The following is a 19,098-nucleotide window of genomic DNA, read 5'->3' as shown; positions in this document are numbered from 1 at the left end:
GTCCTCAATGCTCACTGTACCTGAAAAAATTTACGCTTATATCCTACTGTAGTGTTGAATTTTTCTAAAGTTTTTTATGGGAAAAGTATTGTTCAATCATGCACACTATATTGTAATTTTTCTTTCTTTCTCTGAATAAAAATACTTAAGTATCGCTGTCAGACAAGCCAATGCAAGTAAAGTGTTGATTGCCCTGTTGATTTTTTATCTATATATCTCTGTACTCTGTCTATCCCTCATCCAACAGGCAGATGCCAAATTGCAGGCCAGATACTCACAACTCCTGGGTAATAGGCAACAAGAACTATGAAACAATCCTACAATGACTAATTCACAAATGCAGTAAGCAAAGAAATAGGACAGGGTCGTCCTTATAAGAATAAATATTGACAGGGTCAGTTTTGTGAAGTATGAGATTGTAGTCAGTTCTTTCGTGGCACAATTTTGAATCTGAAAAAAACAATTATTCTTTAAAAAACAGAATTTCTGCATAAATGGCAGCAAAAAATGTAAAAATTATAAGGTTAAAAAAAGGCTCAAAAAAAAGAGTCCAAGTATGTAAAAATGTTCATCTGCTCTGATGGTACCATTTGTGATCAAGTTCAATGTGAGTGACAGTTTTAAGGAAGAGACCAAACAAATGAGTCACACACTACAAATTAAAAGCATGAAAAAACACGATGTTCCTGGTGGATATGCATTTTAACAACTGTAAAATTGTCAACAGACCTCGGAGCTCAAATAAAATCTGGTAACAAAACAAGATATTAGACTTTGCCTACCATGCATATTCCATACGCTGTGTATAACACACACTGTAAAACAACTAGCATATTGAGCACTACCGGTACCAGTACCATATGATGAACGACTTAAATAGTAACGGAAAGGGCTTTTGAAATCTGATGTATGGCTGTTCAGGGACTGTCCGACCACAGTCAATTCATATTGTCTACCTCAACGGTGAAAACTACCATATTTTGTCTCCAAATTTCACTGGCCAAATTTTGAAATTATCATTTAAATTTTGTTCATGGGTCAAAAATGAAGCCGCATCGTCAGATAAAAGGATAGAAACCAAAAATTATGAAAAGTGTCAAACAGCTGTAACATTCATGAGTGGTATTTCACAGACTGTGAAACCACAATGTTGAAATACATTACCTTCACAAATGCAACGGTTCTTTGCATTCACTCACGGCATGCCTTCTAAAACAGCCTTTGGGAACAAAAATTGAAAGAAATGTTAGCTGATACCAGCACATCAACTTATGACTCTGCAAACCGGATGACAGGTAAAGCCACCCAAGGGAAACAATGGTTTGACCCAACAATACATCCTATGCCAGCGTTTTTAATGACGCGTTTAAATTTAGAACAACTTTCTGTTTTTTTCTATACAGATTACCATATTGTCATATATTCGTCCTCCCATCATGCCTCTGACTGAACTGGACTGCAGCGATATGATGTGTTGAAATGGCAAGTGGCCTTGACTTTATTCAGGGACAATCATATCAAAATGTAAGTTGTTTGTATTTTACCTCACGTTTGACTTCCACAATTTACTTATCTATGGTGTTTATTGAAAACCTTGTCTTTAGATATTGTTACTGTTGGTTCACCGTGACAATCAAAGCATTTTCCCTTGGACCAGCATATTTAAATTTTTTGACACCATATATCACAATACATTGAGATGTATTGAGATATTGAAATACTATTTCCATTCCACTGGCTAGTTTAAACAGTACTTCCATGCACCATCAGGCTACAGCACAGGACCGCGGACTCCAGATACAATGAACATGATACCATGCGTCTCATCAGTGGTAGAATGCACATTGGGAATCGATATTAAGGTAGTATGCACCTCAAAAGTGAAAGACTCAATTTTTTTTGCTCAATTTTTCCTAATGAGACTTCAAATCAATCATAAATATCAGGGGGGATTGCAAAACTTGGTCCTTGAGGACCCAATCATAGTAACCAGACGATTTATGCTATTTGAAATTCAAAATGGCTGCCATCCCTGTGTTAACTCTATGGGGAAAAATTGATTTTCAAAAAATCTACGACGGTGGAAATTTTTCTTATTCAAAGACCTTTAAAACCAACCCCCAAAAGTGCTATATCAGAAAAGCGTTGTCCCTGAGGCACATTCTACCTGAAAAAGGACCCTACATTTTTAATCCTTTACTGGATTGCTGTTTACGTTGACTCATTTTGAAGACTGACAAGCGAATGAAGCTAGTTTCCCCTATCTTGTTTTTTGACAATCAAAAATATTTTCCCCACTAGAGTTGCCACAGCACAGCCATTTTGAATTGGAAATATCAGTAAACATTTAAGTTATTTGTTCCTCGATATTTTAAATATTGAGGAACAAATAACTTACCAGTAGACTTCAAGTCAACAAGACAGACAACGCTGAACCACTTCTACACGTACGTGTAGTGAATGCAGAGAAAACAAATCTTTTGAAAATGTGAGGATTCCCTTAGTGAGCCCTTTGAATTATGTTCCTGCTATTTAGTTCAAACTGCATGGAATTTTCTGCGCAGCATTTTGGAGTAATAGTCTATTTTATTTTTCATTGCATTGTATTTGTCCAGATTTGTCAGTTTTTAATGGTTTGTATTTCATACTTGTGGAATTTTAATAGTTGATGGTCCCTGCAAATCATCGGATGCCTAGATAAAATAAACAAACTAAAAACATGTAAAAGACAATAAAACAAAGGTATACAAATAAAAAGGGTTGTAAATAAACAAATAAATAAAACAGACAGAAAAATTAAATAAATAACACCACAGACTCATTATCCATAGTAACACAGAACACTGCACTTCTCTCTGCTCAATGACATAGAACGATGTTTGATGGTTTGACCTCATAATATGATCATGCCATTCTCACCTACAAACAATTTAAATTTAGCATTCTTGTCCTGCATACATCAAAAGAAAATGCAGTGTGAGTTTTTTTTTGGTGTGAAATCAACTCAGACTCTGCTGAGGGTCAACCATAATTCATATCTTGACATGCATCATGGTCAATTCAGTAATGACTTGTAAAATATCTATTTTATAGGTATTTATGTTTATAAATATCTTCTCATTACATAGCACAATCGTTGCCGGCACATCATGAACTAGCCTGATATTCACATTTTACCTTCATACAATCACGTTCTCTTTTATTTAACTGTTGAATGAGTACAAGGTTAACGCTATTCACAGATAAATTTAACATACTATTTACATTTGCATGTAAAAACTACTTTCAACAATAGTTTCATTGAGAAGTTTCATTGGTACAGAATTCAGGCCTAGAGAAAAGCACGTTTCCTTGTGCACCTATCAAAATTTTCTACCATGGTGAGGGGGATGACCAGGGAAATTTGATATGTTTTGTTCAAGCCATGTCAAATTCCCAACAAACAGGCGACAAATATATGTCAAATACCCAACTGTTGGGAAAATAGAGGCTATATGTTGATAATTGAGCACTTGATATCAGTCAAACTTCTGTACATGGTGTGTAACATGGCATTCAAATTTCCCTGATCCGGGATACAATTTGTGATAAATTTCCCATTGCCTTCCATCCCCCCTGGTGGCAAATATAGGTACATTGTAGGCTGCTGATGTGCAGCAACTTACAGAGTCTATTTGTATTATTGAATTATATATCGGTCAGATTCAGCCAACCAATTGGATAACAGCTTTTGAGATGCTGCACATTAGATCTACATAGATGCATTACAAAAGACTAATTTCATTCAACCTGAGAAAAGTATCTGAGAAATCTCTACACATAACCATACCAGTAAATATTTTCGTTAAAGCTGACTCGCAGCGTGTTTGCAAGGTAATATCTGATTGGTCGATTGTCACTATTCACAGCAACTTAGGGAGTTTATTTGTATTATTTAATTATAACGGTAAGATTCTGCCAACCAATTGGATAACAGCTTCGAAATCGCTGCAAATAACCACCCCAGTAAATATTTTCTTTAAAGCAGATCAAAAGCTCTTTGTGATTTGTGCTTGCAAGCCATTTGTTGGTGTAAATTCTTATAGGAAGGCAGTTTTGCGTCATTTACAGAACTTAGAAACAGCAACACTAGGCCAAAGTAATTAAATTCTTTGGTTTGCGTCTCAACCCGCTTCGGTTTTTTAAGGGTTTTCATGAAAAACACACACAGTGTATTTGAATACGAAATTTTAGGACATAACCGCTTAGCTTTTATGAACCAAATTTTTTTATACAATTTTTTATTGCGGCAATCAAATTACATTGTGTTAATTTTCTTGTATGTGTTTTTCAGCCGCTTAGACACGTACTGTACGTTTCCCATTTTGATTGGATGCAAAACAGAGAATTAATTTGGCCTTATTTAAGGTAATATGCACCTTGAAAGTGAAAGACATAAACTTTTGCTCAAACTTTCCTCAGTGAAACTTTCAACCATTCTCTTACCAAAGCAAGAATAAAAATCAGGGGTCACCGTGCAAACTTTGGTACTAGAGAGACAAATAACTTGCGATTTCTTGATGATTTCTCGATACTTGAAATCCAAAATGGCCATCATCCCTGTGTTAACTCAATGGGAAAAAATAAAAATACTGTCAAGGACACTATGTGCTCACATTCGGTTTGAATTGGTCCATTCGAGAAATATTTAAACCAGGAAAAACAAGAATGACAAAAGCAAATAAGGTCTCCAACTTAGGTACTAGAGGTCATCTTTAGGAACATGCATATCAACTTCTATAGCAATGGAGAAGCAGATCCTAAATACGTAAGCAAATGTCAACAACAAAAAACAGAGAAGGCTTGATAAAAAGAAAAGGTGGGAGTGGGCAAAAAATGCACAAGGGATCTGGTAAAAAAGTAATGCTGCATCATCAATCTTCTAGACCCTACCCCTCCTGAATATCAAATGTTCCACCCCTTGGTGTTACATAAGACCAAATGACAGGAAGTACATTTACAACCTTGGAGATTTTTTAATTAATGCCATGAGTGTTATCATTCTAATGTAAACAGCACTTAAGGTAGTAACAGATAGTGAAATGCCTTCCACTGTGGGCGGTGATTACAACATCTGGAATTATCCTGGATCCAAATTTCTCATCAGTTCTTGTATGTCTTACATAGAAAAGTTGCAAAAATTGGTCCAAAATGAAAAAAATCACCTTAGATTTGTTTTCTGGATCAAATTTTCCTACAAATTGATACCAAACATGACAAAATTATGTTCACAGCCTTCAAAATTGTCTCACAACATATCCTGGGTTGGTGTAGGTCATTAAGGTCACAAACTGAGAAAATTACCTAAAGTATACAAATTTTGGGGTTTACCAACACTTTGAGCAGAAAATTTATCTCAGTGTTCTCCCCAGCGGACAAATAGCGCGGCGGTGCCGCCACGCTTACGGCCACACCCGCCACGCTTTAATCAAGGCCGCCACGCTTACCACTTGGCCCGCCACTCTGTGATCACGGCCCCGTTCTTTGTAAAATCTTTTCACTTTCACCGACATTCGTTGTTTGAACGTCCTGTTCATTGTCCTCTTTTTTGTTTACGTTCTGTAGGCCCTAATTATCACGTTTACACTTCGTTTTGTCAAGTTCAATTTCAAAGAATCTTAATTTTGAAGGTGTTATAAACGCAATTTGATGGTGTAAACCGTTTACTGACGTAAGTAAAAGACGTTCAATAAAAGACGTTGTCACCGGGCGCCGCGGCCAGCGGCAACGCTGATTACTTGGCCTGGGGGGTGACAAGGATGGCGGTAAGGTACGGGTAAAGTACTTCAAAGACTTTTCGTTCGAGACGTGTTTTGAGTTTTATTCATTCGTCCTGTCATGGGACTAGTTGTCTTGAGACTTTTTCGCGATTTTAATAAACTAAATGTCAGATCGGTTCGATAAATGTCTTTCGTCAAAACCTTGCGTCGTGTATTGTCAAAATTGATCGGTGTGTTTCGAGGGCGCTCGTGCCGATCCGAGCACTGTATGACTGGAGGAGAGTACTGGAGAGTACTAACTAACAGTTCAAAGTGAGAACGCAGAGATCGTTCGGTTCGGCGTGGTTTCTGATATCTCTCATCCTTTCAGGGGAACAAATGTAGGTCTCCTATTCTAGAAAGTTATTTTTAAGTTTCAAATGCCACCGTAACTTGTGAATGTTGATAATTGCTATGTCTCTCTAGAATCTATCGTGCAGGGCGGCGGCCATTTTGTTTCATGTCTGTTTACGTTTATGGCTGTAGGGCTTCAATAACAATTTTCACTGGAACGAACGGCTACAGCGTTTTGTAAATCATCGTCGCATTCCTTCGTTTTACGTTTTATGGCAAATATTGCCACACTATCAACCGAAAATAACAACTACAAAATTATATTCGCGGTGTCATTTTTTTGTGGCTGGTAAGATTACATTAACTTTCGTGTCACAACCAGACCCAAGGAGGCAAAAACTTGGGGGTAAAATCGAAGTGTCCGGGATACTTTTGTTATTGTACAAAGTGACCTTTTCGTCTTTTCTTTTAGGAATGCTATACAGGGCATGTCAGAAGTTCAACATTAAGTTTTTGATGTCCTCTGTTTGAGAATGCTAATAAAAATACTGATCATGTAAAGCAAATGCGTCTTGTATTAAAAGTAAGATGTCTTCAGTGTAGTTGCAGTTGCAAGTAGAGATCCCATGATACATATGCAAAAATCATGCAAATGATATGCAAATGATATGTAAATATTATGCAAATTAGCCGCCACCCTATTTCAAAATCCTGGGGAGAACACTGTTATCTAATAACATCTTTCGGGACTTTATACCAAATTACAAAGCTATCAAACAAGGGACTTTATACCAAATTACAAAGCTATCAAACAAGTAATTTTGAGATAGTTTTCTTGACCAAAAATGACAATATTGTCTTAAAAATACAAATTTTTATATTTCAGGACAATTTCAACATATCTAACTATTGTCATCTCTGTACGTCTGTGTACCAAATATGAAAGCTGTCTGTCCAGGGGTTTTAAAAAGGAAATACTGTTTCAGATTTTTTGACCAAAAATGACAAAATTGCTCAAAAATAGTAATTTTCCCAATTTTGTCATAATTTCAACAAATTAGAAGAGTAACACCCTTGCAAAGAGACAACCAAAATTTGAGAGCGATTGGGCTGGTGATTTCAGAGAAGAAGAATTTTTACTGAAAATGAGAATAATCACCAAAAAATTCAGCAAAATACAAAATTAAGGATATCTTCACAATATTCATAAAACTGTATAAGGTTCACCTAAAGTACTTGCACACAAATTTCAAAGCAATCAAAAAAGCGGTTCTTGAGTTATTAATTCTTAACCATTTGCACATTTTGTAAGCTCATTTGCATAATTTTGGCAATGCAGACTTCATTTGAAAAAATCCCATCTATAGCCCAGGATGCATCAACACACCAAATACCAAGCTGAAACGTGCAGCAGTTTGCGTGCTTTTGATGTTGACGGACATACTGTACGTACATACATACATACAGACGCCATCGACTTCAGTCTATACGATAAACTCACATTGGTATAACCAAATGTGAGCTAAAAACTAAGACTGTGAAAACTTTTCTTTTGCCAAGAGCTTCAAAATGAGCCCCCACAAGTGGTAGGTCAGAAGAAAATTGATAAAATTTGGAGGCCCGAATTTCTGTCCCCTAGGTGCGTTCTACCTTAATGAAAGTAAAAAATGATGAAGAGTCTTTGCTGTTTTAGGATATTTTCTCATCATCTACAGAGAAACTGCAATACAAAGAGTTATTACATGTAAAATCAGTTGACAGTCTTCCAGCCTGCACAGTGAGCAGGTTTGTACATACCAATATACAAGTTGCCTGGCATTACAGATTTATAAATAAAGTGGAAATAATAATATTCTTTTAATTTTTTCATGTTTATGGTAGAGAGAAATGATGAGTTCAGACCGATGAGTAATGTTTTCCTCATGACATAGAGGGCGCTATCACATTTGCCAGCAAAATGTCAAATGGGGCGTATAAACAGTACAGGTTGACCTGATAAAGTTTGTCATCAAGTTCAATGACGAATCAATGTCATTGATAAATCAATCTCCTTCGTTAATTCTAGAAAATATATCACTTTATTTGGATGTTTCATTGGTGATTTAATACAGTTGTCCACTCTAATCAAAGGGAATTAACTGTGCAGTGAAGAAATTTGTGAACTGTCAATATTAGAGTGATCAACACTAACTTTATATATTGTGTGAAGATGTCATGAAAATGCAGCTTTCTGATTGGACATTTTGTATTGATGTCATCGAAACGTGGCCATCCTATTGGATGTTCTCTGATGATACCAAGGAATACAGCTGTACATCTTGATGTGTCAAGTGGTGGTGCATTCCCAACTAGGTTAACGCATTGACAATCAATGACAGATCTAGTCTGCTTGATTGCAAATGAGAGTTAAAAGTACAAGTCAATTGAAAGGGGGAAAATTCAGCAAACTGCAATTAGCTAATATCTAATGCCAGTCAAATTCCTAGGCCAAAACTTCAGTACAATGGTACATGTATTATAAACATAATTGAACCAACTGAGCCATTACACAACCGTATCAAAAGTGAAAATAGACCATTGAAAGACACAACAATAACAAAATGCTACCAAAGCTTTGATCAGAATAATTTTGTAAATTTGCTGAGTTGAGAATCTGGAAATCCTTGGCAAAACATGCATTATTCCATGAGTAAATGCTCTGGGGACTTGCATGTGTTGTCTGAATCAGTGCCTAAGAAAGTATTGCAAAGAGCGCCCTCAAACGACAGATCTGACAAAAGAGAATAACCTCTCTCAAACTGTACATTGTTGAGCAATTGAGCAGATCAGCCATCTGAGAGAAGTCCCAGTCAAATCACATGATTTCTTGTGACCCCTACATGCATAGGATTAAAATGACAGGGGAAATACAGCTGTTATCTCAAGAAAACAAACGTAAATTTCGATTTTTATCAGATAAAAATTTGAATACAATATTAAAACGATTAATCATCTTTTTATGTGACTATCTGAAGCTGCTCCATTAATTTTAATACTATTTGTTCATTGTTGCATGAAAATTAGATTTTAGTTCTCTTTCACTACATCAATTACAATGCAAGTATATCAGGTGCGAAAAGGGAGAATTCAAATTTGCAAATAAATTGCTGGCAGTGGTACTACAATGCAAGTATATCAGGCAGTATCACACTGAGAATTCAGCATAAGGAGTTTATATAGAGATTGGCTGGAAAAATAAACATTCTGATATAAGAAACGATTGTGAAATACCTAATAGGAAGACAACAGTCCAGACTGTTATTCATAAAATAGATAAATATTGGGTTGTTAAAATTTGCAATAAATGTTCAACTTGAGGGCAAACAGGAGACCGATAGTTATGCCAAACTTGAACTTTTATCCGAATTCACTCCAGAGAAAAGACCTTGCTCCTTGTTTGGAATATTTATTATGATATCATTGGCAAATATAACAATAAAAGTTGAATTCAAATATTTCTCATCAGGCTTTCATACTAGATGATAAGAAACTTAAATTGTCGATGTCAAATAATAACATCAAAAGCAAACTGTGTCTTCATATCTTAATATTTCTAATGTTTTGTTTTGGAGAAACGTCTACTACTTATGACACATAATGTGCATCAGAAGAATTTGTTTTATTTGAGTGCTGTCTTTCGTAATACTAGTAGTGACTTCAGAAAGACAGGTGATATCTTTACAGTAAAAAGTTTGTTTAATAATCTTATCTCAGCAAATCGATATTGATTTTGTCATTCATAGTTTATTGACATCGCTGATGAAAAATTAACTCTGCCACTCTTGTCTGAATTTATCCTGTATGATAAAAAAACAGCTGATAATCAGATTTTCATATAGCGTGGGCCTTTTATTCCCGCAAAGTCAGGATATGTCATCCAGTGTTTACGCTAGGATAATCAACCAACTGGGATGATTATATATGCCTGGTATTTGTTGGTCTTGCCACAAATCTAGCATGAGATACTGTCTATGTACAGTCCACCCAACTCTGTTGTGAAACAAACAGATGTCATATCTAGCTATCATTTCTGTATCTTAAGGAGAGTCTTAAGGAGACATAAATAACTTTTCCTGTGTTACGTGGACAAACGGTGATGTAACACCATCGTACAACACCTGTCACCATTCACCTCTACATCCAAAGATAAGATCAAAACTTACAATACAAATGAGTGGGATTTTTTTAGGATAACTTGATGACAAGAGGTGTTCCTCTCCCTCAGCGTATTTCTGTCTGCCTTTATCTTAACAAAAATTAGTCCCTGTGAAGGGGCAAAATTCAAAATCTTGGTTTACGGTAGAATGCACCTTGAAAACATATTGAGAGTCTAAAATATTTTCAATGCTTTTCTGGTCTACCACTTGTTGGAGCTCATTTTAAAGCTCTCGGTATCAGAACAATTTTCACTGTGTTAATTTTTTCAAAAATCTGAAAATTTTATTTTCAATATCGATAAATGTTGGGTAATTTGTTTCTCTATTACCAACATTGCACTGTGACCCCTGAATTTCATTCTTGATTTGCTAGGGGAATGGTTGAAAGCTTCAGCAAAAGTTAAGTCTTTCACTTTTGAGGCGCGTATAATCTTCAAGCTCTGTTTCTGAAGGTACATAACTGTCGATGTATTGTCCGGTAGTTTTGTTATGTGGGTAAAAACAGACTGCCTCTTTGCACTCGGTCTCCCATAATCATGATGTTTTTACAGCACCGGACAGCTGTAAACAGTTAAATATATGACTAAAGCTACAAGCTCTCTCACTCACAGAACTTTTAATTAATCTACACAACACAGTGATGGCTAGATGTATATATATTCGGTAACAATGTGGCATAATAACATACTTATAAGGTAATGCTTGCTGCATGGACATCGAGATATTTAATTTTAATCCAAAAGTAGAAGGCATAAACTTCACAATGGTACCAAAATTTATCTAATTTGCACACAATAGAAAGTAATAATTGCAGATCTGACGAACTGAAGACAATGAATGCATTGTTTGATATTGCTTTTTGTTTCACCCTTAACCCTTTCACCACCATGGTTTTTTTTGTCCTAATCCATTGTTTTCTATGGTAAAGTTGGACCTGTATACAGGGAACTGGGGGTGAAAGGGTTAAGGTAGTATGCGCCTTGAAAGTGAAAGACTTACATTTTTGCTCAAAACTTCTCAAATGAAAAATTCAACCATTCTCTTACTAAATCAACAATACAAATCGGGCAACACCTTGCAAATTTTGGAAATAGAGAAACAAATGACTTGACATTTACCGATATTTTGAAATCCAAAATGGCCGCCAAACCTGTGTGAACTCTGAAGGGAAAAATTTGTATTTATGAAACACTAAAACAGTGAAAATTTTTCTTTCTCTAAGAGCTTTAAAATGAGCCCTTGCAAGTGGGAGATCCAAAAATAATGAAGAAATTTGAGAGTCCGAATATCTGTCCCCGGGGCATATTCTACCTTAACATAAAGGTATGATCTACTCTAATAAATATGATATATTATAATGTAAACGTTGGAAGTTTTTGATATGTTTAATGCTAAAAAATTTTTGGAAATGTAGTATTAATTTCTGAACCATTCTGGTCACCCTTTGGCAATGGAGTGTGAGGTTTATGAACACTGGCAATTTATCTTGGATTTTTTGTCAAAATGAAGACTACGAGTATACAGATTCACATCAATTTATTAAATGTTATGTGATAAAATGCACCTTGGGGATACGTTTCTGGTTGCTGCAAATTCATGTATTCAATTTTTACAATACTTTAGGATTTTTTTTTGTCTGCTGCTTGTGTTGAACTCATTCCTATGTCTGTTGCACAAATCGAGTTTTCACCATCTTGATTTTAGGATAATCAAATATTTATTTTTACCATTTACAGTTCCCATTACAAAAACTGTTATACATCTATATGTAGCGTGGCATGGACAATTCTAACCTAGCTAGTGAGCCTCTGAGTCATTGGCTGTGCTCCTCCTACAAGACCCCCTAGCCTGGTCATAATTATCCATACTGTGCTACCGTCTCTCTGTCATGCCTATGGAGACAGGTACATGTAAAGTCTGTGATTTTTCCCTGAATACCAAAATTTGAAAGTGACCCCTGATTCTTAGTTTGATGATGAACGAGAAGAGTTCAAGTTCCTGTGATGGAAGTTTGAGTATGATATTCTGTTTCTGGGCATGTAATATCTTTAATATGTTCACAACTGTTCACCCCAATTCCTTATAAAGAGGTCCACACTGACCAGGGATAACAATGGGTTTGGACCAAACCATAGTGGTGAATGGGTTAAGTGAGTAGCAAACGCAGGTGATACAGGTGGGGTTGGTAACTTATTGCGACTAGGCATTTCCATGGATATGTTCTACTGAATACTGCAGATGCAATAGCTGTTGAACTTGAGGCTAAAAGCTTTAGAGAATTATAAATTGTGCACGACAGTGTAGAGTTACAGTCACAATCCTTGTTATTCTGAGCCAAGCGTTTATTATGGAACACACCATGTAAATTGCAGGACAAACACTTGTTTCGATCACGCAGCACTAATCATACTATCATAAATCATTTAACTTGTTACCGTGACTTCTCATGGAAACAAAAACTTACAAGGTGTTAATAATTTATATTATATTACCATGCCCTGTCCATCGCATTTTAATTGGTTGAGTAGAACCACATGACTGCCCACAAATACACAGTAATGGTTTGTTTACATGCCCGTGAATATGAGTAATATAGTAAACATAGTAACTTTACAGCTAAAACGAAAATTGTGATTTGTACAAAAATCATAATCAATCATAAAATAAAATGGAACACTTATGGGCCAAGTTTAGACACTTTTTCAAATAAATCTCCAGATTTGTAAAATTTTTGCAGCGCGCACCACTCACTGACAAGTTCTGGGGCCCCATTGTCGTTCGCGTGGGAAGTTTTCGTAAATTTTGACGGTTTTGGGGGTTCGTTGATAATATAATGGAAATAACAGACTCCGCGCTGACCATTAACGTTTATTTATGGGCATGGGCGAGAGGAAAGCCAAAATTAATGTTTCAATTTTTGTGTGTTCAAATAACATTAATATGTTTGCATATCAATATCAAGCCATTTACAAGGTCATGTGTTACGTGTATAAACATAACAATTAACACCATCTTGTGTTTGAACTTGTAAAAACAAACAGTCTTATATTAGCTAGTATCACTCCTGTAACTTAAATAAGCAGATGATAATTACTTATAACAAAATATAGTAAGTTGACTAGCATTTTCAGGAGCCCGTCTATTATAGCATGGACACAGTCCCTCTATCCACGCATGGACGTAGCTACTTGCACTGCGGGGGTAGAACGAGATGCTTCAACATCTCAAGGCCGTGCCTCGGTCATTGCAAAGGTCAAACCAGTCCCTTCACAGAGGGACTGTTGTCAAACTTACTTCTTCTGATTTTACTTTGAAAATGAAAGTAAAAATAAGAAACCGTAGAGACTGAAGTGTTCCATACGATACAGTTGTAGCTAACAACCAGAGGGGAAAGGATTTATGAAACCGATATAATATGAATAGTCAAACTTCCCTCTTCTTCAATATGACGGCTGTAGTGGTTGAACTTGAAGCATGGACGTAAAACTAAAAGGGGTAAGCGTGAAACGTTCTGACAATCAAAAATTGCTAAATGACAACGACAAACGAAACCTCTCTCCATGGAGGTAGTAGCTACTACCTCCATGCTCTCTCTATATCTCGACAATACATCATATATCTACCTGTATCCAGATGCAACTCATCCACGACATGGGCATTTCTTGAAGGATAACCTCGATCGCGAATGACAATTTCATCTTCACTACCGAAGAGCTCTCCCGTACCTGCCATTTTCACCGGCCTCGACGTGTCAACAGTGATGTGGACAACGAAATCAATTATCTGCCACTATATGACCGAGTTTAAGCGATCGCTAGAGAAGCGTACTGGGCCAGACACTTGCAACGTGTCAGACAGCACAACCCGTGTCTTGCCGATATCCGATCCAGCATGAAGTGGACAACAATTGTAGCATTGTAAAGTTGCAGTCGAGATCCTTGAGGGGCGAGTGTTCGACTCCTAATAAATTACGGCCAGAACGGGCGCAACTTGGCAGCCAAACCTCAAGCGTTATTATTTGCAAGACAACCAGTCAGCAATCATACTTGTCTATAAACGCCTCTACGACAACAGGCCTGCCCACTGGCTAGGCACAACAACGTGAACCAGAGCGGATAGCATCTGAAGGAGTTGTCAGCAAGACGCTGCGTCAACAAGCTCCGAGACGTGAAATGAAGTTTATGACCTTACGATAGCGCCCTCGCGCGGTAACCCCGCCGTATTTTGGTTTTGTCAGCAGCAGTTCCGCAGCTGAGAACAGGCCAGCTCAACCTGACATTGCCGTTCGTACAGTAACATCGACGCGACGTACGTACTTTTAAAGAGCGTCTGGTAGTTGGCAAAATTCTACAGGTCTTGGTATGTTTCTATTTCGTTTGCTTAGTGGAAAAAGGCCAGGGATCAGGAACGCTGAGTTTTAATAGCGTTGCATGGTGTTTTCATGGAATTACCAAAATGATGTAATTTTCCCACGTTATTTTCACAACCATCAAAATCTCCGGGGAAAGTTGAAGGCTACTACGGAACCGCATCAATGACCTGAACTGAGCGGTACTGATAGCAATGGCGCATTTTAAGGAGGCTGAAATCTCAACAATGTTCGGGAACCGATTACGAAACTGAATCAAGCTCTATGTGATTTAAATTATATATATATATATTTCAAATATTTTTGCTCGGCAATATTCACAATAGATCTCAATTATTAGACCCTTAAAATATGTATTTCTTCAAAGATGCTTGTAAAAGCTCCCTCTCCAATATTCTCAAGTCTACAACTTCCAAAATAATTTTTTAGTTTTTTGGACTATAGATTCAACAGACCAGTCTTTTGGACCATGATAATTGTCCATGGCGCTAAGTCCTTTGGACCTATGGTCCAAAGGACTATGCCGTAGCTTTTTGATTTAAGAAGACAGATATCTCACAAACCGTTCGGCAACTTTTTTCTTAAATTTATTCTCATTGACAACTATCCCAAGAAGATATTTTTCCCTTTTTCACTGAATAATTTTAAAGTAATTTTTCAAGGGTTTTACCATTAAAAGTTGAAATTTATGATTTCAACTTTGCTCAAAACTACTCTTTGATTGCATGTGTGTGCCCAACTGATAACCATGGCCCAGGGATGCTTTTCATTGTGATAGGCAATAGCTACGCATACAATTATATGACTTTTATGGGTATTTAATGCACTTTTATTTAGATTATGATATGAGGAGTCCAAATAACTTTGGTATGCATGGGACCCTCGACCTGTTTACTTTTCTTTGCTCATCAAGGATGTGTGTGATGTGAAATTTTGACAAAAAAATTGTGAATGTCAATTAACAGCTAGATTTTAATGAGTCTAAAGTGCCTACAAGTAGACACTCCCTTTCCAATGCTGGCTTTTGTCTTGTGCTAAGGGGTCAAACAGCGTGATATTGAAATACAAATTTTAATGCAAGTGAAAGGTCGACTTCTCACTGGTGCAAGAGTTTTAGATAGTGATCTGATAATTAGTTTTAACACAAATGCAATCATTTTGATGGCAAAAAGTTTTTTCTTTGTGAAACTAACTTAATGCATGCATCTTTTCATCTTTTTAGCTCCGCTGTCAGCGACGCGGAGCTTATCAAATAGGTTGATTTTCCGTCGTCGTCGTCGTCCGTCGTCGTCGTCCGTCAACAATTGCCTTCTCCTCTGAAACCGCAAGTCCAATTGCTTTGACATTTTATATGCAGTTCACTTGGGGTGACCTCACTTAAGTTTGTTCAAATCGTGGTGAAATTTGCATATTTGTATTTTTGGGGCATTTTTTGCTGTTTTTGGTAAAAAAATCTTCTTCTCTGAAACCGCTTGTCCGATTTCTTTGAAATTTAATATGCAGTTTACTGAGGGTGACCTCATTTAGATTTGTTCAAATCTTGGTGAAATTTGCATATTTGTATTTTTTAAGGCAATTTTTGTCATTTTTGGTAAAAAAATCTTTAAAAATCTTCTTCTTCAAAACTACCAGTCAGATAGCTTTGATATTTGGTACATATGTCCTTAGGGATGATCTATTTCAGATTTGTTCAAATTGTGCAGAAATATGCAAATTTGCATTTTTAAGGCAATTTTTGCCATTTTTGGTCAAAAAATGTATTTCTCAAAAGGTGCTGGTCTGATAGTTTTGAAATTTGGTATACAGGTTTCTACAGATGAGCTAAGTAATATATATTGAAATTATTGTGAAATCTGTAATTTTGTATTTTTGGGGCAATTTTTGCCATTTTTGGTTAAAAAATGTGTATTTCCAAAACTACTCATTTGATAGCTTTGAAATTTGGTATACAGGTTCCTACAGATGAACTAAATGATATTTATTGAAATTATGATGAAATCTGCAATTTTGCACTTTTGGGGCAATTTTTTTCATTTTTGGTCAAAAAATGTGTATTTCCAAAACTACTCATCTGATAGCTTTGCAATTTGGTATACAAGTTCCTACAGATCACTTTAATGATATTTATTGAAATTATGATGAAATCTGCAATTTTGTAATTTGGGGGCAATTTTGCCATTTTTGGTCAAAAAATGTGTATTTCCAAAACTACTCATCTGATAGCTTTGAAATTTGGTATACAGGTTTCTATAGATTAACTAAATGATATTTATTGAAATGATGATGAAATCTGCAATTTTTCTTTTTGGGGGCAATTGTTGCCATTTTTGGTCAGAAAATTTTATTCTCAAAAAACTACTCATCAGATAGCTTTGGTTGACATGTTCTTAGGGATGATCCGATGTGATATATTCAAAGTATGATGAAATTTTCAATTGTGTATTTTTGCAGCTATTTTAGCCACTTTTCTCTGGCCACTGCATTGAGCTATCAAAGATTTCCACCTTCTTCATCAACATGTGTCAAAAATAGTTATTCTCTACATAAACACAGCGGAGCTATATCGGCCGCTAGGTCGCTTGTTTACTTTACTTTTTAGGCATTTCTGGCATGAAGTCTGTATCACATAAAACTTTATTTTGACTTCTTGAATCCTTTATGAGTGGTTAAACTGTAGAAATCTGCCGTGTTGAAAATATCGTCCCCAGCCGGAGACTTTTATGGCTCACTTAGGTGGCAAAATCGTATTTATGGTATCAAGAATTGTTGTATCAGTTATAATCACACACATATTTTTTTTGTTTTGCCATAAAGTCCATTTAAAGCTCTGAAAACTCTGAATAAATATTACATCATTTGGCATCATCATCATGACCAAGTTCATTTTCATATCAATCGTAACCATACTCATCTCAGTATAACACCCACTTAGCCCCTCCATTACTTTTAGAAGATTTTTCAAGATGGTGTACATCCATCTATAAGCCCCCTACCGTAGCCTAGATCAAATATGAAGAGGCTTAGGAAAGTGTAAAGAATCATTACAGTTGGTAAAATAACTTTTCAGACAAGAAAAAATCGTAAAAGGTGTTAAACTACATTGCAGATCTGTGATTTCACAGTCAGTGCCATTTTTCATTTCCATTCAGATCCAAGGCGTTTCTTTTCCACCTTGGAAAACAAAATTTCCTTGTTTGAAGCAGTTATTTTTTCATCTATTAAGAGTTTCAAGTGGTTACTAAAAGAAGTCTCTTTGCTATGTTGTTGTTTTTGCAAAAAACTTGACCGTTTGGTCTTGGAAACTTTTGTTACTCTTGCATGACTGTCGCCAATGAAGGCTCACCTGTCACTCAATGCTGATCGATGTAATACTTGACGTCTTTATTCAAAGTTTCCTCCTTTTTGCATGACTTAATTCAAGCTGATGTTTCACCTAATTGTCATTTCTGTATCTGGGGATTGTGTAATCAGTTTGATGTGGAACAGCTATATAAAATACCCTGTCAGTTATTAGGGCTTGGAAATCGTCGCTGAGTTTTGCTGCCTTTTAGCTTTGGTTGTCCATCAGTATCAATGAAGTATGTCATACCACTTCATGAGAACATGAAAAATAGTCAATCAAATGTTAAAGGTATACTGTCACCTTTTCCAATTTTGCCACAGTTACCATGGAAACAGAAAATCTAACCAATCACAGATTTTAAGCGCCCTCACATTGGTATTTTGAATACCAAATAACGCCCCTTTGACGATATATGGACATATTTAGATTATAGGTGACTGTATACCTTTGATTCTTGGTGTATTTTTTGCCTCTTATACTTTCTGTTGAACATAACTAAATTGTTAAAAGTTATTGAAAGTTTGAAAGGTGTTCAATGATCATGCAGGAAAATCTGCGTAAATGAGAATGTGTTACAGAAAATATGTGGTTGCTCTTGTGTAAGCCCCTACCCTAGTTAATAAGGTAGTATGTGCCTAAAAATTGAAAGACTTAAAACTTTTGCTCAAACTTTAATAAATGAAACTTTCAACTATTCTCTTACGAAATCAGCAATAAAAATTGGGGGTCACTGTTCAAAGTTTGGAACTAGAGAAACAAACTACCCAACATTTTGCATTATTTGAAATTCAAAATGGCCGCCATTCCTGTGTTAGCTGTAGGGGGGGGGGGGGGGGATGGGGGAATAAAATTTTGGATTTTCGAAAAACTAAGCAGTGAAAGTTTTTCTTCTCCAAGAGCTTCGAAGAGACATAAGCTGTAACTTGTGGCAAGTATTTCAGTATTCTGCTTCCGTATATCAATTACCATGTCTGACCTTAATCCATTTGTCATGCTGAAATTTTGAGTATTCTTTTTGTAAACACAATTTGTATGTGTGTAGTGATCATTGTTTATTGTTTACAAATGAATTCTAGCCCGGACTTGAATACAATTTTC

At 36.1% G+C, this 19,098-nt stretch overlaps 2 protein-coding genes across 5 annotated transcripts in view; one reads left to right on the top strand and one right to left on the bottom strand.

Annotated features, from left to right (window-relative positions):
• The window catches only part of LOC139133479 (solute carrier family 2, facilitated glucose transporter member 10-like), a 60,791-nt gene extending 46,327 nt beyond the window's left edge, over positions 1-14,464 (bottom strand). For 2 of the 3 annotated variants that reach the window (XM_070700095.1, XM_070700093.1), the window contains exon 1: positions 13,912-14,464. In XM_070700095.1, the coding sequence (XP_070556196.1) occupies positions 13,912-14,020 (109 nt within the window). In that variant the 5' untranslated portion in view covers positions 14,021-14,464. Of the gene's footprint in view, positions 1-1,164; positions 1,322-13,911 lie in introns of those variants that run through there. The other variant, XM_070700096.1, reaches the window with a different exon arrangement.
• LOC139133481 (ectonucleotide pyrophosphatase/phosphodiesterase family member 7-like) overlaps positions 1,428-19,098 on the top strand; it is a 38,778-nt gene continuing 21,107 nt past the window's right edge. The window contains exon 1 of one of the 2 annotated variants that reach the window (XM_070700097.1): positions 1,428-1,524. The gene's annotated coding sequence lies outside the window, so the exon portion shown is untranslated. Of the gene's footprint in view, positions 1,525-1,760; positions 1,863-19,098 lie in introns of those variants that run through there. The other variant, XM_070700098.1, reaches the window with a different exon arrangement.

Source organism: Ptychodera flava, chromosome 5 (assembly GCF_041260155.1).
Source record: "Ptychodera flava strain L36383 chromosome 5, AS_Pfla_20210202, whole genome shotgun sequence".
NCBI lineage: Eukaryota > Metazoa > Hemichordata > Enteropneusta > Ptychoderidae > Ptychodera > Ptychodera flava.
This window is presented reverse-complemented; position numbering and strand designations above follow the sequence as displayed.